Source organism: Bos indicus, chromosome 3 (assembly GCF_029378745.1).
Source record: "Bos indicus isolate NIAB-ARS_2022 breed Sahiwal x Tharparkar chromosome 3, NIAB-ARS_B.indTharparkar_mat_pri_1.0, whole genome shotgun sequence".
Taxonomy (NCBI): Eukaryota; Metazoa; Chordata; class Mammalia; order Artiodactyla; family Bovidae; genus Bos; species Bos indicus.
In genome coordinates, this window is record NC_091762.1 from 91443614 (window position 1) to 91467473 (window position 23860).

The following is a 23860-nucleotide window of genomic DNA, read 5'->3' on the forward strand; positions in this document are numbered from 1 at the left end:
GAGTCTGAGATCAGGATCCCAGCATGGTTGAGTCCTACTGTGGCCCTCCTCTGGGTCCCAGGCTACTGACTTACAGTGTGAAGAGCAGAGAGGAGATACAGGCTCTTCTGTGACTCTCACAAGGGGAGTAATCCCATTTGGAAGCTCTTAGTTTTCATAGCTGATAGGTACATCAGATATTTCATATATGATTTGATCTGTTAACTTCCTGTGGCAATTGATGGTAGATATCTCATAGTAATGATATATTCCCATCATTCAACTGAATTCTGTTTTTTACATACCTTAATTCTACTTTGATCTTAGGTTCATAAATTGAAGCATTTAACAAGTGTACAATTTTAATACTATCTTAACCTCTTTATACATTTGGTCCTTTTCAATTCCTTTAAGTAAAATTGGTTTATTTACAGAATTTATTAATTAAAAGTACTTCTTAAAGATGTTGTGCTTTAAAAACTGAATTATCCCCAGATATCATAATTCTGAGTTTACTTCATTCACCACCCCTCACTCTTCACCTCCAATTTATATCATATTCTACTCCATTTTTAATTTTTATCACCTTCCTGGGTTTTGTCTTGTTTTCAGCCTAATTTAGCCTTGAACCTGAAAAAAATTTGTTGCATTCCTTTAGATAGCATTCATATGGGGTTGAAAATTCTTTTTTAATGTGCTTTTAAATCATTTCTGTTTTATATTTATGCTCCTTTGCTTCATTGAGGCTCAAGGTGAATTTTTTAATGAAATTATTTTATTTTTAATGATTGAATTATAGAGTGGATTGTGAAAATGGATAGATTTTCAAAGAAACTAGGTACTGGGCCATTTGGGAGGAGACGTTCTGTTTGATTTATTACAGATTATCGTAGCAAGAACTGATGGAAAATCTGACAGTTACTCCATTGATAGCTTGAACTTTGTGTGAATTATTTTCCATTTGAAAATATGTTTTAAATACCTGCTTTGTGCTAGGCACTAGGTTTTAGAGATATAGACATTGTCGGAAACAGGGTCTTTGTCCTTATGGCTCACTTGTTTTAATGGGGACAAACAGAATAAATCACAAATATTATAAATGTAAAATTGTATCTGTGAGTTATGTTATAAAGGAGAAGTTCAGCATGGTAAGGTTATCAAATAATTAATGGAATTTGATGATGTTTAGAAGTTCTTTAAAGGCTTTTCTCTGAAAGAGTTTTATAAAAGTAGATTGAAAAGGGCAGAAAGATGAGTTCAGGAATAGAAGCATCCCTATGGAGAAGGACAGATAGAGATGGGTTTGAGAGAAATATAGGGGGTCTGATCATTTAGTCTTAGTGGTGGAGATGGGAGACTAGGGTTTTAAGAATGTGATCCTGATTTCTGTTTGTGCTGCCAAATGAATGCAGTACCTACCATTCACTGAGTGGAAAGAAGGGAGCACAGCTCTGAGGTTTGAGAAACTCCAATGGCTAGGAAGGGGAGGATATACAAGAATAGGAGACAGAAGGAACAGTAGACCCCAGAGGAGAGGAGGGAAACAGGCTATCCTGGGAGGTTAGGGGAGTGAATCTAGCATACCAAGAAGAGGAAGTCTGCAGGTCAGACATTCCTGGAGAGTAAGATAAGGACTGAAACATGTCCATTGGATCGAATGATACAGCATTCAGTGTGGTGACCTTAACAGCTGCCACCTTGGGAGAGCAGGAACTCTAGAATCTATATTGGTGTAATACCAGGAGTGAGTCAGCGTGAGGAAATGGAGATAGCAGGTATAGATAATAACTCTAAGGAGAAATGTATGCCCTTGGTGAAATAGGATGGCTGTAGGTAAAGTAGATTGGGTACTATAGTGAGATAAAGAGAGTTCATTTTTGAAGACTGAGATGAGTTCACTTTCTGAGGGAGTAAGGATTCCACATTGATAAAAGCTGAGAATATTTCAGGTAGTCTTGGTATAAGATGTGATTATGAGAAAGAAATGTGGAATCCACACTCTTGGCATTAATGGCTACCATTAAGTGTCTACTTTGTGTTAAACTGAAAAGATTTTAAGTAGTCACTAATTAGTTTGTTTTTTTCTTTAAACCGTAATCCCTTTTTGTCAGAAGAATGATGAAAATGGAAACTGCTCAGGGGAAGGAATTGAATTCCCTACAACAAATTTATATGAACTGGAAAGCCGCGTTTTGACAGATCACTGGTCCATACCTTACAAGCGGGAAGAGTCACTAGGCAAATGCCTGTTGGCGTCTACCTACCTAGCAAGACTTGGTAAGTTCATACCTCAGGACACAGGGGGAGACTTCTTTTTTGATAGGAGGCCTGGCTTTAATCTTAGCTCCTGTTGTTGCCCATCTCTGTTATCTTAGATTGTGTATTCTCTTAGTCTTTCTTAGGGAAAGCATTAGTCGCTCAGTGGAGTCTGACTCTTTACAATTGGACTGTAGCCCGCCAAATTCCTTTCTCCATGGGATTCTCCAGGCATGAATACTGAGTGGGTTGCCATTTCTTTCTCCAGGGGTCTTCCCGATCCAGGGATCGAACCTAGGTCTCCCACATTGCAGGCAGATTCTTTAATATCTTAGCCACCAGGGAACTCCTGTGAAATAAAAGTGTTGTATGAAATCAGCTGCTTTCTTCTAGCTCCAATAGAGTATAAGATTCATTAAATATATTTGAAAATTCATATTATGGAAATTGAAATTAACATATTCTAAAGAGAAAGTACTGTTTATTTAACAAACATTTTATGCTTAGTAAGTGCTTGGCACTGTCTTAGGTGCTTTGTGGTTGTTGTTCAGTCACCCAGTCGTGTCCGACTCTTTGCAACCACATGGACTGCAGCACGCCAGGCTTCCCTGCCCCTCACCATCTCCTGAAGTTTGCCCACTTTCATGTCCATTGCATTGATGATGCCATCCTCTCATCCTCTGATGCCTTCTTCTCCCTCTGCCCTCAATCATTCCAAGCATCAGAGTCTTTTCCAATGAGTCGACTGTTCACATCAGATGACCAAAATACTGGAGCTTCAGCATCAGTTCTTCCAACAAGTATTCAGGGTTGACTTCCCTTAAGGTCAACTGTTTGATCTCCTTACTGTCCAAGGGACCTTCAGGAGTCTTCTCCAGCACCACAGTTCAAAGGCATCAACTCTTTGGTATTCTGCCTACTTTACAGTCCAGCTCTCACAACCGTTTGTGACCACTGGAAGACCATAGCCTTGACTATATGGACCTTTACCGGCAGAGTAATATCTCTGCTTTTCAACACACTGTCTAGATTTGTCATGGTTTTCCTGCCAAGAAGCAATTGTTTTCTGATTTCATGGCTGCAGTTACCATCCACAGTGATTTTAGAGCCCAAAGAAAAGGAAATCTGTCACACTTCCACCTTTAAATTATATTATTAAATAAAATATCACTAGGTTGGAGAATATGTATCATCATAAGGAGGCTTCTATACTATGAATATATTATATATTAAAGAGAAAATGGGCTTCCCTGGTGTCTCAGATGGTAAAGAATCTGCCTACAATACAGGAGACCTGGGTTTGATCTCTGAGTCAGGAAGACTCCCTGGAGAAGGAAAGGGCTCCAATATTCTTGCCTGGAGAATTCCATGGACAGAGGAGCCTGGTGAGCTACAGTCCATAGAGTCGCAAAGAGGTGGACTCAAGTGAGCAACTGACACTTTCACTAAAGAGAAAATGACTTGTTTTTCATATTGAATTCAGTTATAAATAGAATTGGGCTGTTTTGTGAATTTTTTTTCCTCATTTAAAGTGCATAGTTTACTATCATGATTAAGTAAGAGGCGCATCAAAAGGAAATATTTTGGCTAGCTTCCATGGTGTGTTTCTGACTGGCTTCTTAGCAGCAGCATTTATTGAGTGCCTGAGAGAATGCAGGTACTATGCTAAGCAGTGGCCCTGAAAAAAGAAAATGCATGCGGCAGTCTCCCCACTGATAAGCAAGATCTGTTACTGTGGTTTTTAAGTGTATTCTGAAGGGTAATTTTACAGTGGACTCATTCACTCACTCACTTATCGCTGTGCCAGGCTCAGTTCTGTGTGTTTTACTGCACAGAGTTCAGTTTGTTTTAGGGAAGAAGAGTGATCTTGGCATTTACTGAGAATAGTTCTGTTTTTAGTAGAGATGTTTAGAAAAACAATAATGGCTAATAAGTAGTTGCTGTTGCTGTTTTGTTAGCTATTTTGTCAGATCATTGGCAGTTACTCTGACATGGAAACATAAGTCCAACCATTTCAATTCTAATTAGTGTTTATTATACTATTAGTCAGTATATATTAATAATATAAATATATCCTGCTATTAATAAATAATTTAATGCTGTGACTATTTGTCAGTCTGTTCCTTTATCAGAATGTATGTCTTCTGCTTTTAATAATCCCTTAAGAATCAAGGTTTCTATGATAAGTAGTTCCATATGTATGAATTTGGAATGATATATGTGATTTCTGCAACCACCTAAAATCTCAATAAAGCATATTGTTTCATTTACTTTACTAAGGTCTTTCCGAGTCTGATGAGAACTGTAAAAGATTTATGGATAGGTGTATGCCTGAAGCGTTTAAAAAGGTAAGGAAAATGTGCTGGGCTGATTTTTTTTTTTTTGGTGGGGGTGAAGCTGAACAGGCTTTTTGTTTCAGTTTTAGTTTTTCATGTGTGAGCCCAGTTTATGAATCCTGCTCAACTGAGGAATGCTCTAATATGAAAAAAGTAGCTCTGAATTGGGGGCTCAGAAATGATTTGTTTCTTCTGTATTTATTGTTTGCTCATTGCTTCATTTAATATCGCTTTTACTTTCTTCTATTTAACTGCTAAAGAATAGATTAAGTGTTATACTAGGAAATTAGACATCTTACTAAACTATGGATTGTGGCACTTGGATAATATTTATTTATGAAAAATATAGGTTGTTTTGTACTCACTATCCTACTGAGACAGAAGTGGATGTTTAAACTACAGAAAGTTTAACTGGATTGAATATTGTATCTGGCAAAACGTCACGCAGACGGCAGCATTTCTTTTGGACCTAGACTGATATGCTTGCCCCAGTTCTGGTCACATCTCTTATAAAGCAGTTTTTCTTAATAGTGAGAATAGAAGATCACAGGACTTGTGTTTCTGAAAGCAGTCTAACTCGGCATGGCTGCCTTTGCAGGACCTGAGTCCTGAATCTCAGCAAGAGCAGAGACGATGTCACAGACACTGTTGTTTTTCCCAGCATATAGCCAGTGCCAAGAACAGAGAAAGAGCTCAGTAAATCTTTGTTGAATGAATAAATGAGTCTCCTGCATTCTCAATAGTTCTGGGTTTTGATATCCATTTTTGTCTCAAATGCAAGTACGTTACTACAACTACAGATGGATGAAGTTTGTATTTATTCATAAAACCCAGTAAAATAAACTGTTCACTTGCAAACTATTATTCCCGTCTGCATTTTGACAGAATCTCCATTGATTCAAGGCTTAAGGGAGAACGAAACTAATTTTAGGATTGAAAACAGCTTGATCTTTGTAAAAAGGGAGAAATCTTTTAAAATTGTCATTTGGGCTGGGATTATATGGAATCAAGGTTTCTCCCCATTTTGGATGAATTCACCTACCATTTTGTGGTTTTGTGGTTGTAACTTTTTTAAGACTTTTGTTAAGAATTATAATAGCTGTTAAAAGTAGCAGCACTTTTACAATGTAGCACACTGTGGCACAGCACACTGGTCATAGGGGACACCCTCTCCCAACAGCACGAGAGGTGGCCGCCCTACACGTGGACGCCGCCACGTGGTCAGTGCCAAAAGCAGACTGATTAGCGTCTTTGCAGCTAAAGACGGAGAGACTCTATACAATCAGCAAAAACAAGACTGGGAGCTGTCTGTGGCTCAGATCATTAACTCCTTATTCAAAATTTGGGCTTAAATCGAAGACAGTAGGGAAAACCACTAGACCTTTCAGGTATAACCTAAATCAGATTCCTTATGATTATACAGTAGAGGTGACAAATAGATTCAAGGAATTAGATCTGGTAGACAAGAGTGCCTGAAGAACTTTGAAAGGAGGTTTGTAACATTGTACAGGAATCAGTGACCAAAACCATTCCCAAGAAAAAGAAACACAAGAAGGCAAAGTGGTTGTCTGAGACAGCCTTACAAATAGCTGAGAAAAGAAGAGAAGCAAAAGGCAAAGGAGAAAGGGAAAGATATACCCATATGAAAACAGAATTCCAGAGAAGAGCAAGGAGAGATAAGAAGGCCTTTTTAAATGAACAATGCAAAGAAATAGAGGAAAACAATAGAATGGTAAAGTCTTTAGATCTCTTCAGGAAAATTGGAGATATCAAATGAACATTTTATGCCAAGATGTGCACAATAAAGGACAGAAATGGCAAGGACCTGACAGAAGGGGACGAGCTTAAGAAGAAGTGGCAAGGATACACAGACCTTACAAAAGAAGTCTTAATGACCCAGATGACCACAGTGTTGTTACCCAGTCACTCGCCTAGAGCCAGGACATCCTGGAATGCAGTGTCAAGTGGGTATTAGGAAGCCTTACAACAAACAAAGCTAGCAGAGGTGATGGAAGTCTAGTTGAGCTATTTCAAATCCTAAAAGATTATGCTGTTAAAGTGCTACACTCAATATACCAGCAAATTTGCAAAACTCTAAACAGTGGCTATAGAACTGGAAAAGGTCAGTTTTCATTCCAATCTCAAAGAAAGACAATGACAAAGAATGTTCCAACTACCATATAATTGCACTCATTTCATATGCTTGGATGGTAATGCTCAAAATCCCTCAAGCTAGGCTTCAGCAGTATGTAAACTGAGTACTTCCAGATTTACAAACTGAATTTAGAAAAGGGAGAGAAACCAGAGATCAAAGTGCCAACATCCGTTGGACCGTAGAAAAAGCGAGGGAATTACAGAAAAACATCCATTGCTGCTTCATTGACTGTGCTAAAGCCTTTGACTGTGTGGATCACAACAAACTATGGAAAACTGTTTAAAGAGATGGGAATATCAGACTATCTTACCTGACTCCTGAGAAACCTCTATGCAGGTCAAGAAGCAACAGTTAGAACCAGGCTGGTTCAAAATGGGGAAGATAGTGCATCAAGTCCTTATATTTTTACTCTGCTTATTTATATGCAGAGTACATCATGTGAAATGCTGGGCTGAATGAATCACAGGCTGGAGTCCAGATTGCTGGGAGAAATATCAACAACCTCAGATATGCAGGTGATACCATTCTAAAGGTAGAAAATGAAAGGGAACTAAAGAGTTTCTTAATGAGGGTGATAGAGAAAAGTGAAAAAGCTGGTTTAAAACTCAAAAAACTAAGTTTCAAAAAGCTAAGATCATGGCATCCAGTCCCATCACTTCATGGCAAATAGATGGGGAAAAATGAAAACAGTGGCAGATTTTATTTTCTTGGGCTCCAAAATCACTGTGGATGGTGACTGCAGCCACAAAATTAGAAGACACTTGCTCCTTGGAAGAAAAGCTACGACAAACCTAAAAAGCAGAGACATTACTTTGCTGACAAAGGTCCATATAGTCAACGCTGTGGTTTTTCCGGTAGTTATGTATGGGCGTAATAGTTGGACCATAAAGAAAACTGAACACCAAAAAATTGATGCTTTCAAATTGTGGTTCTGGAAAAGACTCTTGAGAGTCCCTTGGATAGCACAGAGATCAAACCAGTCAGTTCTAAAGGAAATCAACCCTGAATATTTATTGGAAGGACTGATGCTGAAGCTGCAATACTTTGGCCACCTGATGCAAGGAGTGGACTCATTGGGAAAGACCCTGATGCTAGAAAAGACTGAGGGCAGGAAGAGAAGGCGACAAGGAATGAGATGGTTAGATAGCGTCACCGACTCAATGGACTTGAATTTGAACAAGTCCAGGGAGATAGTGAAGGACAGGGAAGCCTTGCATGGAATCCCAAAGAGTTGGACATGACTTAGTGACTGAACAGCACCACCAACAGCAAGCTGTAATAACAAATGGTCAAGTGGTTGCTGGGAGTTTTTTCCTATAAAACTCTGAACACAAAAGTACCTTGCATTGTGTTCATTGTCATTCGATTCTTAGAATTTAGAGCTATTGAAAAGATTTCCCTACACCAGAAGAGCTACAGAATTCTGTGTTTCTTTAGACTTGTGTTTCCTGATATGATAAATCTCTCCCTGCCCTCTTTCCTGGGCTTTTCTTACAAGCTGCCTGTTTTTTAAAAACAGAAGGAAAAAACAAAAAAAAAAAGAGTTAAGAGTATAAGTAATAAGCAGTTGTGTGAATAAGGTACAGAAAAGGAGTTTTGTTGTAATTTCTACTTTCATCACCTTTCACCTTCAGGCTAGCCTAGATTCTAGTGTGTTCAGGCAGGTAACAGCATGTACATCTGGTCATAGTGCATAGTAATGTTTAAACCTTGTGTACCTTTTCCCCGCACGGTGCTGCTTGTCTTACCTGCCTTAATCTGGCAGGTAGATAGGACTCCCATTTTCAAAGCAAAAACTGAACAAATGAGATGGCAACAGAGGCAGTGGTGCTTAGCCCACATAAATTTTATTTTGTTACATGTGCTTAGTCGTTCAGGCCTGTCCAACTCTGCAACCCCATGGACTGTAGCCTGCCAGGCTCCTCTGTCTCTGGGGATTTTTGTTGCTACATGGAGCTTCTTAAATCTTAATCTCTGCTTTATTTTGCTTTATTATATAAGTTTTAAGTACAGGAAGGATAGATAGGCAGGCAAAAGAATTCTGGCAAAAAATATTAACTCATTGGCTTAAAATCACATTGGCTTATATAAAATCAGTCTTATGGTTATTGTTCATTTGAGCAAGTGGTGCAGCTAATTGCTATATAGAAAGTCTGAAGCTGAGGTTTTCCTTTGCTGCTAAAGAAGTTTGGATTATTTCAGGATCTTACCCCTCTTGTTAAGCAGTTCTTGGTGTGGCCAAGGTGAAATTTTTATAGCACAATATTTTCCCTCTCAATGGAAGTCTTACGAAAACCACTGTACCCATTTGCTAGTATTTTATTAAGTGGAATCCTTTGATTTCTCATTCCCTGTTCTGGTGGTTATTCCTGAGTTAGACTTCCCCGAGGACTTAGATCAAAATTTGGGGAACTCTAAAGATGAAGATTTTAGATTCTTATGTGCCATTTCCTTCCTTCCTTTTTTTTTTTAATCTGAGATACTGATTATAAGATGTACCATTATGTTATACTCTGTGTTTTATATTTCAGAAAAATAACGCTAAGTAAACAGTGTTATGATGCCTTATCACTTAGAGCTATTTTTTATTTACTTAAACTTAAAAAAAAATTGAGTATTAACTTTTATGCACACCAGAAAGGAAAACACAATCAAAATAAATTGGCAAGGTATTCCTAAAAAATTTTTTCCCGCTCAGAGCCCTGCTGCCATCTGGTCAACAGGTGGGAAGATCCATTTCTGTTTCTGAGATATAAATAATATGACGAGAATGTGCATGTTCAAATCATGAAATACAGCATCCATTTCTTAGATTCCAGGAATGTTAATTAATAGTGACAGCCAAAATACACTCATCATAAAACCTTGCTAATACTTTTACATTCATTATACCTTTTGATATTAATATTTGTAACATCTCTGTTAAGTGGGTAGGAGTTATGCCTGTTTTGAGACAGGAGAACTGAGTCTCTGAGAATTCAGGTAAATTTGTCCAAGGCCACGCAGCTAGAAAATAGTACCAGAAGTGAGCTCAAGTTCTTTCTTGCTCTTCACCATTTCACCTCCCCTAGTAATAATGAAAGGTAGAGAAACAACAAACATTCTCTTTTAACAAACTGTTTTAATATAAGGGAATTAAAGTTCAAAAAATAAAGCTAAGTGTTGACTGAAATAAATGAACAAGTAAATGGACTGCAGCTGTGGGTCTGTTAAAGCAAGTTATCTGCATAAAAGTAAGTATTATAATAATAATCACTTGATTATTGTAAAGATTGCACTCATGATTGCAGACATTTTTTTTTTCTTTCTTTCGAATAAGACTGTAAACTGCCTTTTTGTTTTTATAGCTCCTGACATCAAGTGCTGTTCACAAGTGGGGTACTGAAATTCATGAGGGGATCTACAACATGTTGATGCTATTAATAGAACTGGTTGCAGAAAGAATAAAACAAGATCCAATTCCCACTGGTCTGCTGGCTGTGCTTACAATGGTACAGTATGTCTAAAATGAAGTACTTTGCATTTTGGTTTTGTTTAACATACCTACTACCTTTTGACTAATAATTAGTAATAAGTCATAATGATAGTATCATTAAAGACATTCTTCCATTTTATTTTTAAAGCAGAGCTGCCATTCTGTGCTTTCAGTTTTAAAGAAATGCATTAAATAGAATGAATAAAATTATTAAATTGCTTAATGATTATTTAGAATGATTAAATAGCTTTCCCTTTTGTCTCCCTTATTATTCACATCACAAATACTATCATATAGGGTGCTGATGTAGTTTGGTTTCCAGGCTTTCCTCTGATTAGTAACAGTAGCTGCAAGAGGAAGTGGGGCTCGTGTGTTCCCTCATAACTTTTTTTGCTGGGGCTGTCTCATGCAGCATCCAAGATCTTAGTTCCCCAATCAGGTATTACAACCCATGCCCCTTGCACTGGGAGCATGGAGTCTTAACCACTGGACTGCTGGGAAGTCCCTGCCTCCTAACTTCTGTCTTCGCTGCCTTAGTGCCCATCTCTACTGGTGGCGGCCCTAGGACGTTTGCAGCGTTGGCTTCCCCTTGCCTTGGATCAGACCTCTGGTCCTAAGCCCTCCTCCTCTTTCCCTGTAGCAAACATTGAACAAAGCAGGAGAGTAGTACTTTGGCCATTTGCTCCTCAGCACTTGCTAAGGAGTATGTTTTGTTGAGGTACTTGAAAGATTCCATTAATGAGGAAGTCCAAGGTGATATTTTTATCTTCTTTTCTAATGCTAATATGTGTTGCTATAGAAATAGCTAATAATAATGTTTCTCTGTTCTCTTTGAATCTAGGCTTTCAATCCTGATAATGAATACCATTTTAAAAACAGAATGAAAGTGTCTCAAAGGAATTGGGCAGAAGTATTTGGAGAGGGAAATATGTTTGCTGTTTCACCTGTATCTACTTTCCAAAAGGTAAACATAGTTCTGTTTCATAGTTTTATAAATAAACGTATTGAAAAAGATTTTGTCTGCTACAAAAATGACAGTTTACATGGAAAGATTAAAATAGCCCATGAAAAATGGCAAATACTCCATGTAGCTCTTAAAATAGCTCAATATTTCAACAGTTTTTTCAGCTATTGCATATTTTTCCATAGCTGTTAATTAACTTCATGAGGAACTTTATAGATTTGAAACGTTTGGTGAATAAGAAATAACTGCATGACATGAAAAGTGCCCTATTTATTGAATTACCAGAGCCCCTGTTTAATGGGTGTCCCAGTTTCTTAGAGACATTTGAGAAGCTAGAGCATGTGAAATTACTTGAAATGACTAGTTATTGCTAGAAAAAATAATAATTAATCTCATGTATAATTTTCTCCTAAACTCCACAAGCTTTAAAGCTTTTGTTTTTTTTCAAGCACAGGCCAATATCTTCATTTTATATTTAAAGGTCTACAATGTGCCAATAACATACCCACATAAAGAGCACATAATTCAAACAGTTTGTTGATCAAACACTGTTTTGGTTTTGGAGAAATATTTGAAAGAAGTCAACATAGTAGATAAGAAACTTGTCCATTGCTTTAGTAGAAGCAGAGGTTCAGTTCAGTGATCATTTGTTGAACATCTGCTGTGTGTCTGGCATTATTCTAGGTTTTGGAGATATAAATAAATAGTTCTTGCATAGATAGTTCTTGCCCTTAGTATAGAGTAATAAGACATGGTTTCTAACTTACAGCATAGTGGAGGAAATAGGAAATTTAAAAAAAAAATCACAGTGTAACAAACAACAGGTGCAAGTGTAATAATAATGTGCTATTCATGGGATATAGGGAAAGGAGTTGCCACCTTGGAGGGTCAGGCAGTACTCCAGGGAGGAGGTGAGAGCTGAGTGGAAAGGACAGTGAGTATATCCTGTGGAATTTAACCTCCACAGCAACTCTGTGAGTTAGGTATTATTTTTACCCCCATTTTGTAGATGAGAAATTTGAGGCACACAGAGGTTAACTACTTGTCTAAATTCACAAGCCTTGTTACAGCAGGGACCTATGTGAGCTGGCTCCATAGTCTGCATTCTTTATATAGCCTTGCCTCTCAAGATATTAAAATCTCATCTTCAATATTGTCGTGACTATTAAATGACAAATGTATACAAAAACACTGAACACAGTGGGTCACTTTAGTAAGTACTCAGCGAATGTTCTTTCTCTCCCCTGCCCAGTTTATATATGCAGCAACAGACACCCAGAAACGTTCAGTCTCTAATTTCCTCTCATTACCATGAAAGGAATTCTCTCTCCTACAAAGGCCCTATACACCCTCTCCTCTCCTGTTGCCTTCTCAAGCATTTTACACCTTAGCATTTCTATTCTCTTTGGTATGCTCAGTTTTTTTCTCTTCATCGATTACTCCCATTGTGTATTACGTGGTCTAGTATTTTCCCGTCTTTAAAAATTCCGCCTTTGATACTGCATCCATCTCTAGCTTCAGCATTGTGCTCTGTCCCTCTTCACAACCAACCAGATGAAAGTTTCCATGTCCTTCCCTCTCAGTTATTCTTTTAGTGCTTACGCTGACATTTTAACTTATAAAAAACAAAGCATACATTTCATCACTATCTTTACACTCCTCTGAGCAGTACATGAAAACCTTAGTATGTTCTGTGTGCTCCTTCCTCACCTGACTCTTCCTTTTGTCTTTATTACGCATTGTCTTAGTCCTCTCCTATCTCATTTTATTCCCCTCAAATAGGTACCATCAACCTTATTTTATGCGGTGCTTTGACTCAGCCCTGTTTACATGCTGCCTCTTTGTGTACCATTTCGTCTGTATTTCAGGCCTTCCGTTGGGATAATTTTTCTTCTTCCTGGAGTACATCCTGTAAATTGTCCTCTCATGAGGGGTCCATTGGTGACTGAGTCTTTGTTTTTGATGGCCTAACTTTGATTTTATTTTCTGTTACTTGAAGAACATTTTTTCTGGGTTTTAAATTCTAGATTGACATATGTTTTGTGGCAGAATATCACAGATATCATTTCAGTGTCTTCTGGCTTTGAGTATTGCTTTTGAAAGTTGCCTGATGGTCTGACTATTGTTTGTTTTTAAGCAGTCTCTTTTCATGGCTGTTTTTTGAGATCTATTTCTTTTAGATGTTTGGCAGTTTGACTCTCACTGCAGTTAACTGAGATATTCTTTTTGTTTATTTTGCCTCAGATGCATTGAATTTCCCAAACTAAGGATGTATATCTTGTATCAATTCTAGAAAATTCTCACCCATTACCTTTTAAAATACTGCCTTTTGCCCAATAGTCTCTTCTTCTAGAACTATGGCTGCATGTTCAGCCTTCTCATCCTGTCCTTATGTCCCTTGACCTCTTTCATATATTGTATCTGTTTGTTTTCCTGTGCAGCGTTTGCGATGACGTTTTTCAGATCTGTGGTCCAGTTCGACTCTGCTTGTTTCTAATTATTTCATATTCTTGAGTCATATTTTCAGTCTCCTCCTTGTTTAATGCTTAACTTATATGCTCTGTCTGATATCTAAAAGCTGGTCTGATTCTGCCAACTTTTACTCACTTATTTGTTTATGTGTGTGTAGAAAAACGTATTTATACTTGTTTCTTTATTTTTCTATGAACTTACGTTTCTTGGAATTTAGGAACATTTTCTGAGGCCTGAGTTGCAAGTTCTTTCCTCCAAAAAGCATTTACTTCTTCTGGGTGCCTGGGAATACTATGATTTGGGACCACTTTAGAATAAATATTCAACTTAAGGTTTTTCAGACCATAAAGTCAATTTGAATTAGAGCAGCAAAGCCATGTGAGGGCAATTAGATGTTTATAAATTCCTGGAGAATTTTTTTCTCCTCACCATCCAGTAGCAGAGTCAAGGTAGGCTTATTGTTTCCATTCCACAGTAAGTTTATTTCAGTTCACCTTACATTCAGGCTGTAGTGCTTTGGGTTCTTGCTTTATGTGACAGCCTCTTCTTAGTCTCTGAGCCCTATGCTGGCATTGTGTCCTGCTTCTGAGCCACTGTAAGGCTATGAAAATGGAAGCTAGAGATCTCCTCAGTTCCATAGATGCCTGCAGCATGATAGCTGGCCTCACGGCTTGTTTACTTCACGGGATTTCTGCTTTCTCTCTTTTTTTTTTTTGGTTACACTTCTGAGGACGTTTTACCAACTCAGTTCTATGTTTTAAAAGATTTTTTTTTTTAATTTAAGATTTTTTTTAAGCTGCAGTGGCTCTTTGTTGCTGTGAGCAGGCTTTCTCCAGTTGTAGTGAGTGGGGGCCCTGTAGTTGCAGTGTGGTGACTTCTCTTGTGGGGCACGGGTTCTAGGCCTGCAGGCTTCAGCAGTTGCACACGTGGGCTCAGTAGGTGTGGTGCATGGGCTCAGTTGCTCCGCAGCATGTGGTATCTTCCTAGACCAGGGATTGAACCGGAGTCCCTTGCATTGCAAGGGAGATTCTTAACTACCAGGGAAGCCCTTAAATGTTTCCTGTTAGTTGTTTTCAGTTGGAGAGATGTTTGAGGCAACTAGACTGTAGTCTCCATTAGATCTTCTAGGCGTTCCATCCCTCCTCCTTCTGCCACCAGTTCCCTGAAACTGCTGTCATTAAGGTACTGTGCTTCTAGATCCGGAGAAACTGTCTCTTGCCCAAGTCGGCATCAGTGGTCAGTTTCTTCTTCCTTGAAACTTCCTTACCTACAGTCTCTTGCTCTCTGCCTGCCCCCTCAGCTACCTCTCCTTTCTTGACTCATCCAGAGCCTTCTTCTCTTCGTTCACCATACTCCCTGTAAGAAATAGCTTCCATTCTTAGAGATCTAAATGTCATCTTTGTGCTGATGGTCCTCTGCTTTATATCTCTGTGGCCCAGACCTCTTTCCTAAGCACAGCAGACTTGAAGAGCCAGCTGTCTCCACTTGGTTACCACAGAGACATCTCAGACTGTGCCTGATGCAGAACTTCATTATTTTTCCCCAGACTTCATTCTCCGCCTTTTCAGTAAATGGCATCACCATCTACCTAGACGCCCAAGCTGAAAACATAGGAATCAGCCATGATTCGTATTCATATCCAAACCATAAACAGGTCCTTTGATTTAATCTCACATAGATTTTCAGTTGACGTCTCTCTGTTTCTTCTGCCACCATCCCACTCCAAACACCATCATGTCCTGCCTAATTACTACACTAGTCTTCCCTCTGGTATCTCTGCTTTTTACTTTCTCATTCATCCTTTCCTTTCCATTCTCCACATAAGTGTAAGAGTCCCCTTAAAACATAAAATGTATCATTTTCTTCTTTAAACACCTCTGTTGCTTTCCTTCTAATCACAGTCTACAAATTTCTGCATGTTCCAGCTTTTCTTCTCTCTACAATTTAATCTTTGCCATTCTCCCCTGCTCACCACCTCCCAGGTGGGAGAGTTGCCGCTCCGTTTTTCAAATGAAGGTAGGCTTTTCTGCCTTCCCCAAACAGGGCCTTTTCCATTTTAGCCTCTCTGCCTGGACTGTTCTTTGAACGGCTCAATCTGTCTCATCCTTTAAGTTCTAGATTAAATACCACCTTTTCAAAGAGATTTTCTATGACCACCACTCTGAACAGAGTGGGCTCTTATTTCTCATTGGAGGACCTTTTGTGGAAATGCACAACCTGAATGAATTATGTGTTGGTTTACTTGTCTTTATCGACCCTGCTGGAATATGAATTCCATGAAAGCAGGTAGCACATCTCTTCTTCATCACTGTTCTGTATCCAGCCACTGGAACATTATGCAGCTTCTAGAACAGTGAATGCTTGAGAGAGGAAATAAAGGAAGAAAAGGAGGAGAAAAGAAGTGCTTACTCTAGAACACTAATTAATGGTACAGCTGGGACTAAATCTTTAATGTCTTGATTCTTGATTTGCTACTCTGAGTTAATAATTATTTATCCTGTACCTCAGAAAGCTTAAACAACTGATCTCACCTACCCAAAATGCATAAATGCTTTGTATTGTAGCAGTCCCATCAAAATACAGACTTACTTATAAGATTGTTTTCAGTAATGTCAAAAATTCACATGAAGAAACATTTGGGAAAACCTTTTGAAATAATGTTAAATTTTTTTCCAACTTTCTGATTTAGGATAATAGAAATATGAGAGTTAGTAGGGAAGTTTTTGTATTGCCATTTCAATTTCTGTTTTCTTTTCTCATAGGAGCCTCATGGATGGGTTGTGGATTTGGTAAATAAGGTATACAGCTTTTATTAATATGGGCATGTTTTTCATTTTCTAATGAGCTTTCCTAGAGTTTTAGGTAGATGACAGCTACAAAGAATAATCAAATATGTTTTATCATTTCTTCCTCTTTTTTATATGTGCTGTTTAAACAGGTAAACATCAGCTTTAGGACTTAGTACATCTCCTGTAGTGTATCACAGGAGCATTACAATTATCTTTGTGGTGACTCTGAAGACCAGGGTTATAAGCACATTGATAAAGTAGAATGTGAGCCGTAGTTGCTTGGTAAATTATTAAAGTATAGTATTTTAAAATTAATGTATACCTTTTTTCTTCTCAGTTTGGAGAATTAGGTGGATTTGCAGCAATCCAAGACAAGCTTCATTCAGAAGATATAGAACTTGGGGTAAGTTAAACCGCTGTATGTACACAGTGTGGAAGTTCACTTTATTGAGGTTGCTGTGTAACCCCTGGGACATTGGACACATTAAATTAAATGTTAAAACTCAAGTTACTCTTTATGGGAGTAGCTCCCATGGTTCTGATAACCACAGAAATGTTTACTCTTTCTTGATCATAATAACCAAATTGTAGTGTAGAGCATTTGGTTGTGTTTTTTTGTTTTTCCACCACATTCATTTCTCCTTGTGATGTTTTTCTCTTAACTCCTTACTTGTAGTGGTTATATGAAATTATCTTGCTGTTTAGGGATAATTGCTGTGTGTGGCAAGTATATGTGTACATAGCAATCTTATGCCTCAGTTAAGTCACAATTTATTGATAGTACCAGAAGCAAATAAAATATTTTAACATCGTTTAGTCAGCTTTTTGGTATTACAGAGATTCGTAGGTAATAAAGGGCTGTACCTGGAGCTTAGAATCACCCCTCAGGTGTAGTACCAGTATGTTTTCATGTCAACTTCACTTTCTCAAAAAATTTTACCTTATGGTAAGGGGAATAACTTCATCTTTAATTTTTCACAGACTACTTGTTTGTAACTGAAAGCACTTCATTCTGTTCTCTAATCATTCAGTTAGAGACTACTTATTACGTACTTGCCATGTAGAAGACACTGTGGCAGCTACTGCGAATTGACCAGAGTAGAAAATGATGTTGTAAAATAATATGTCTAAGTGACACAAATTGTGCTTGGAGTAATACCCGTTATTTCTGTGGGACCATGGCTTATCAGCTAACCCCGTTGGTCCATCTTTGCATGAGGGTAGTAACAACAGTCAAGGAGAGACTGGCGCTCTGCTTGGTAACAGACTATTGCTAGCTGCCCGCTGCTTACTCTTGAAGATCAGAGGTCAACCATATCGTGAATACTTGTAGTGACACTGGTCAGAGGCCTCTTCTCCCTCCCTGAACCTTGACTAGGTTGTTAGGCTGTCATTTTGATCCCCATTAAACGGATCAAGTATGTTAGCGAGGACTTTATTGACCTGGAAGATAATAGGTAGTGACTGAAAAAGCAAGACAAAACAAAACCTATTCAGATAGAGGGTTTTATCCAGCTTGCTTATTTCTCAAGAACTGGCTATGTAGGTCACTGGGCAATAATAGAAATAGACTTCCTTTTTTTTAAAGGTTAAATGAAACACTCACTAATTTCCTGCAAAGTGTATTTAAACAAACAGAGAAGCTCGAAGTTTCTCCCCTACTTGATGAAAATTGGCTAATGGGGGATATATAGAAATCTAGGCTTGTCCTCATTGTTATCAGATGTCTTGAGGCTAAAGATTTCTCTAAGATTTTTCCCTTCTTTTTTCATTCTGCTGATGGTGTCGTTTTGTGTCAGTTTTTCCCTAATGGCTTAAAATGTTTCTGATTTGCTTGAGGGGTGTTCTCATTGCCATCTCAAAGTTTATAACAGTACTCATTTCATTTTATACTCAAAACAATTTCATTTTTTAAACTTAGTTCTTGAGTTCATTTAGAATTTATTTATATATGTCACATAAGATAGAAATCCAGTTTTGTTTTCTTCCAAAAGGGTAACTAATTGTTTTAAGATCTGAAGAACATTCCTTTTTTTTTTTTCCTACAAGGTTTGTTTTTTTTTTTTTTTTAACTATTTTGGTTTGTTGACTTTATCAAATGTCTGAGTGTGTGTATACATTATATGTGAATTGTTCCTGGACTTCTGTCATTTTTTGATACTGTTTCTCTGCTATTTTCATTATTGGTGGTGCCAGCTTTGCTCAGCATCTTCCTTTTATCAGATTTTCTTGATCATTCTCGTGTTTTTATTCTTCCGAATATAGGCAACGTGTCAGGATCTCCTGCAGAAAGTGCCACCAAGATCATGTGTGGAGAATTGACATGTCTATAGTACTAGTCCTTTCCCTTCAAGAACATGATCTTTCCTCATTTATTTGGACCATTTATGTATTTCTGTAAAGTTTTATAGATTTCTTAATGAAAGTCTTAAATGTTTTCTTTGTTAAAGGCACATTAAAGGCACATTTCATTCCTTCCCCCACTATTCTCTCGTTTTTCAAATAAAAATTTTTATTATTCTACAATGTGAACTTTAGAATCATCTCATCCAAGCCTTGAAAGAAGTTTTATTGGCATAGTATGATTTAAGTTACATTAAATTTCTACAATAATTTAAATGAACTGACATCTTTATATCAGCTTTTCCTGCCCAAGAGTATAAAATGTTCTCTGACATATAAAAAAGGATTTGTTTAATGTTGAAAGGAAAGAACTTGCTCACATTTATTTCTCACATTTGCTGTCTTTTTTTCAGGCAGTCTCAGCACTAGTGCAGCCCTTAGGGGTATGTGCAGAGTACCTCAATTCCTCAGTGGTACAGGTAAGATAAACCATTTTACACTTATTTCAAAAGTGATCTAAGGCATACAAACAGTAAAAATTATCGTTTTATCAGGTTGTTCAGAATTTGCCTATCAGAATAACTGCTTTTTTTTAATTAGCTATCCTTGTAGTGAAATTTTTATCAGAAGATAAATAAAAGTGATTAATAGGTTATAGGTAACGTCTAAACATTTAAAGTTACTTATCTTTTCAATTTATCATTTTATCAAATACAATTACAGATTATAGCTCCCCCCCCCCCCACTTTCTTCACTGTAAAATAGGTGGCATATGTCCCTACCCCCTTCACAGGATTATTTACAGATTCAGCATTACGTTAAACAGTGTTGAGTGGCCTGCTGGGCTGCCTCTAGCCAAGTCACTGAGAATCTGAGTAGCAGTTTGACAGCGCATCTTGTCTGCATGTCAGCAGGTCATAGGATAGTCAAAGCTGTGAGTGTTGAGCTTTCTGATGCTTAGGGCCCAGTGCACTTTCTGGTTGCCTTTCCATTTCATTTAACAAGTTTTACTGAAGAAAATGTCATGTTGAAATACCTCCATTTATTATTTTCTTTATAAAAATATGTCTGTGAAACTTAGCTGTCACAGAGATTTTTTAAAAATCACCGTAAATGGTTTTGAAAGCTTAGTGTCCTTTGGGAGCATAGTATGCACTGTTCCTCATTTCTAATGTCTAGTGTACATAGGGCCATTTTAACAAGGGAAATGGGATTTTTTTTTTAGTAGGTTCTGGAAATTTCTAAGTTTTAAGTGCCTTCTTTAGATTTCAGAGTAATTCTGCAAAATTATTTAAATGAAGCAGAGTGACTAAGTATTTCTTGATTCTGATATTAAGGTCTTTAGAGACATGCAGTGTTCTCTCACTTATAAGCATATGAATATAATCATTTGTTTTGTAGTGAAACACTGAAACATAAAGAGGCAAAATGATTTGACTTAATAATTTAATAATCTATATTAGCAATTTAATAATTGGCTTTTTAATAATCAAAGCCAGGATTGAATTTTTAAGTGCATACTCTTTATCCATGCATTGCTCCACGAAAAGAGATTTAGTGCAGATATTCCAACTGCTAATTAATACTAAATTCTTTAGAATTCCAGGCTTTATATATAAGCACTGCTGCTGCTGCTGCTAAGTCACTTCAGTCGTGTCCGACTCTGTGCAACCCCATAGACGGCAGCCCACCAGGCCCCGCCGTCCCTGGGATTCTCCAGGCAAGAACACTGGAGTGGGTTGCCATTTCCTTCTCCAACGCATGAAAGTGAAAAGTGAAAGTGAAGTCACTCAGTTGTGTCCGACTCTTAGCGACCCCATGGACTGCAGCCTACCAGGCTCCTCTGTCCATGGGATTTTACAGGCAAGAGTACTGGCGTGGGTTGCCATTGCCTTCTCTTAGCACAGTGTTCTTTAAAAAAAAGTTTATGAATTTCCAACCAAAGTATGTTTAACTTCCTGCAGTAGCAACTGAAACAACACATCCAACCTTAAATTCTCTCAGCAATAAATTCATGCTGTAGTTATGTACATTAATACTTGTCTCTAACACTTGCTCCTTTAGAAGACTAATGTGACCCCTGGGACTTGCTTCCTTATTTATCTGTAAAGTAGTAGTAACCCATACCTGTCTCACAGAGTTGCGGTGAAAGCTAAGTAAGGCTGGCACATGCTTGACAAGAGCAGTGTGACTTGCCTCTTACCCCGACAGCCCTCAGTTTTCACTATACAGTTGGCATAAGTGTAAATAAGGGAATTGTATGTGGATGATTGCATGATGGCATTTTAATTCATTGCTAATGTGTTCTTGCTTTGATAGCCAAATATTTTCTAGTCACCAGATAAGTTTAAAACTTATTTTACTTAAAAAAAAATTTATTTTACTTAAAAGACAAGTGATCATTTAGACCTTGCTAATTTTTCACTACTTCTCATATATTACTTAGAGTTAGTTATCTGGCTATGCTACCATTCAGGAACAGTATGTTGTATGAGTCTTATCTGTAGGCCTCATTTACATTAAAAGCATCATATTTTTGTGGTTTGTGCTTCTATTTATTCTTTAAAAATCAAATGCAAAATACTTTATTCCAAATGATACATACTCGTGTTTAATACTTTAAGTCAGTCTGTGTGTCTTTGGTTGTCTTTGGCTGCTCTTCAAAGGACCCTTATAAGAAAGTAAAGAGGAACTGCACCCATATGATAGTAAAGAAGCCGAGGCTCAGAATCAGTTAAAAGGGTTTACTTGGGATGGTGTTAGTTAGTTAGTGGTAGTCTGATACTAGATTCAGATCTTTGCATTGTACCTTCTCCTTTGTGAAATGTGAATGAAGAAGTATCTCCTCTCTAGTTTAAGGACAGATTCAGGGGTCCTTATTAACTTTAGCACTTTTTTCCTACAGCCCATGCTAGACCCAGTCATCCTTAATACAATCCAGGATGTGCGGAGTGTGGAGGAAAAGGACCTCAAAGACAAGGTAATGCACCTCCAGTCACGCGATCGCAGCGCATGTTGGTCCACAGAAGCACAACCAGGACTTGGGGCAAGGTTCACATACCATTGCTCTTTGGATTCTGGTCACATACAGCTCACATTAAATTAATTTTACATTTCCTGACCAAAAAAATGTTATTTTGGTCAATAACAGTCAATAAAATGAATGGAGGGTTCTCAGTAAGTGACACCATTAAGAATTTAACCAACATGCTGGTTTTGATAGTAGTACAATTGGTATAGCATTGAAGAAGCTTTAAAATAATTTGGTACTAAAAGCTATCCAGAGTTGTTCTATGATTCATTTTTCTGCCTTGACTTTCTCTCAGACCCCTTCTCTTTTCTTTGCTCACTCGTGCACTGATTTTTGGTTAAAAGCAGAATGTAGTTCATCAACCATGTGAAATATCAGATACCACTAGACCATGGTTACTGAATATGTCCTTTATTCCTGTGTGTGTAAGAATTGCCATCAAAATGTTTTATTGGTTCCTTTTTGTTTTCTCTGTATGTGTGTGTATGTGTGTTTTGTTTTTAAATGAAAGAGATTGGTTAGCATCCCTGAGCTCTTGTCTGCCATCAAGTTACTTTGCATGCGCTTCCAACCAGATCTGGTGACCGTGGTGGACGACCTTCGACTAGACATCCTGCTGCGCATGCTGAAATCACCACATTTCAGTGCCAAAATGAATTCCCTCAAAGAAGTAAGTCTTGCACTTGTTTCTGGAAGACTTAAAGTATAGATACTCTTAAGTTCTTCCACAACTTGTTATTAATGTAAAAATGTTGGGAAATAAAAAATAATAATTTCTTGTAATCCCACTAAAAGAGATAACAGTGATTATATATAAAATGGTCTATGTTTACATTTGTCTGTTAATAAAGTAATACTTTCATATGTATTACGTTCAGAATTCATCCTATGAAGTATTCAGTGTTTTAGTGAGATTTTTCTGGAACACAATTCCTTGGAATATGAAGTTTGAGGTTTACTTTTTACCCCAAGGGTATAATTCCTTTTATTATATTTCAGATATGCACTTACTTAAACCAAATCTTTTAACTGGGGTTTGGGCAAAATTTTGTTTTGTTTACAACTGGAGTGGTCTAAGCAAAATGATGGAAATAAGATCTTGCAGCTTCCTAAACTTTCCAGGAGCATAGTTGGTTTTGGTGAGTGATAGGTGGGGCCAATAGAGTTCAGCCATAATGACAATTATTTTCCTTCAGTTTTGTACTAATTAGGATTCTTGGCTACAAGTAACTCTTGATTCTTGAGTGAATCACTTGATCATTTGAGTGATTCTTGAATTATTTTAAATTAAAAGAAGAATTTAATAAAAGAAGGCAGGGCTATCTCATAAAAATAGCTAAACCTCATAAGGTCAGAGACACATGTGGGCAACAGGACCAACTAGAATCCAAGACCAAACCACTGCCAGGACTCTGTCCAGGTCTTATCTCTGCTTTTCTTTGTTCTTTCTCTCCATGCAGAGTGGCGTCTTCATAAGGTAGACATGGCCATGGATAGCTCCCATGACCAGGGAAGGACTGATGCTTTCTCTCTGGTCCCAAGTGTAGAATTCGGAGACATGCTCTGATTGAAGTTTGGGTCAGATGTGCTTCCCTGAGCCAGTCAGCAGTGGCCCAGGGAATGTGAGCTCTGTGTTCTTTTTAAAGACATTAAAAATAGGTAGTCTATTAACTTCTAATAACTGGCCTTTGATACATTTAGGCTAATTATCAGACTACATTGTAATACTGTAAAAGTCACAAGATATATGTGAAGATTTTGATTATGAATATTTGCATTAGATTAAATCACAATAATCCTGTCTTTTTAGGTAACCAAACTCATAGAAGATAGCACTTTATCCAAATCTGTGAAGAATGCTATAGATACAGACAGATTGTTAGATTGGCTAGTTGAAAATTCAGTTCTGTCAATCGCATTGGAAGGTAAGTTAACTTGCTTTAAAAAATTACCTAACTCATAAATAATATACTTTTGTGTTAAAAATGTATGAAATTGTTGCTTTGACTATATTAGCCTTTATTTATTTTTTCTATTGGTCATCTTTATTTTGTACTAGC

The 23860-nt window shown here is 37.5% G+C and overlaps 1 protein-coding gene across 5 annotated transcripts in view; it reads left to right on the forward strand.

The window, feature by feature from the left end:
- The window catches only part of USP24 (ubiquitin specific peptidase 24), a 155658-nt gene that overhangs the window by 35370 nt on the left and 96428 nt on the right, over positions 1-23860 (forward strand). For 4 of the 5 annotated variants that reach the window (XM_070786468.1, XM_070786470.1, XM_019957388.2 and 1 more), the window contains exons 2-11: positions 2091-2256; positions 4516-4583; positions 10074-10217; positions 11043-11165; positions 16400-16435; positions 16764-16829; positions 19183-19248; positions 21675-21749; positions 22312-22470; positions 23611-23725. In XM_070786468.1, the coding sequence (XP_070642569.1) occupies positions 2091-2256; positions 4516-4583; positions 10074-10217; positions 11043-11165; positions 16400-16435; positions 16764-16829; positions 19183-19248; positions 21675-21749; positions 22312-22470; positions 23611-23725 (1018 nt within the window). The remainder of the gene's footprint in view (positions 1-2090; positions 2257-4515; positions 4584-10073; positions 10218-11042; positions 11166-16399; positions 16436-16763; positions 16830-19182; positions 19249-21674; positions 21750-22311; positions 22471-23610; positions 23726-23860) is intronic. The other variant, XM_070786469.1, reaches the window with a different exon arrangement.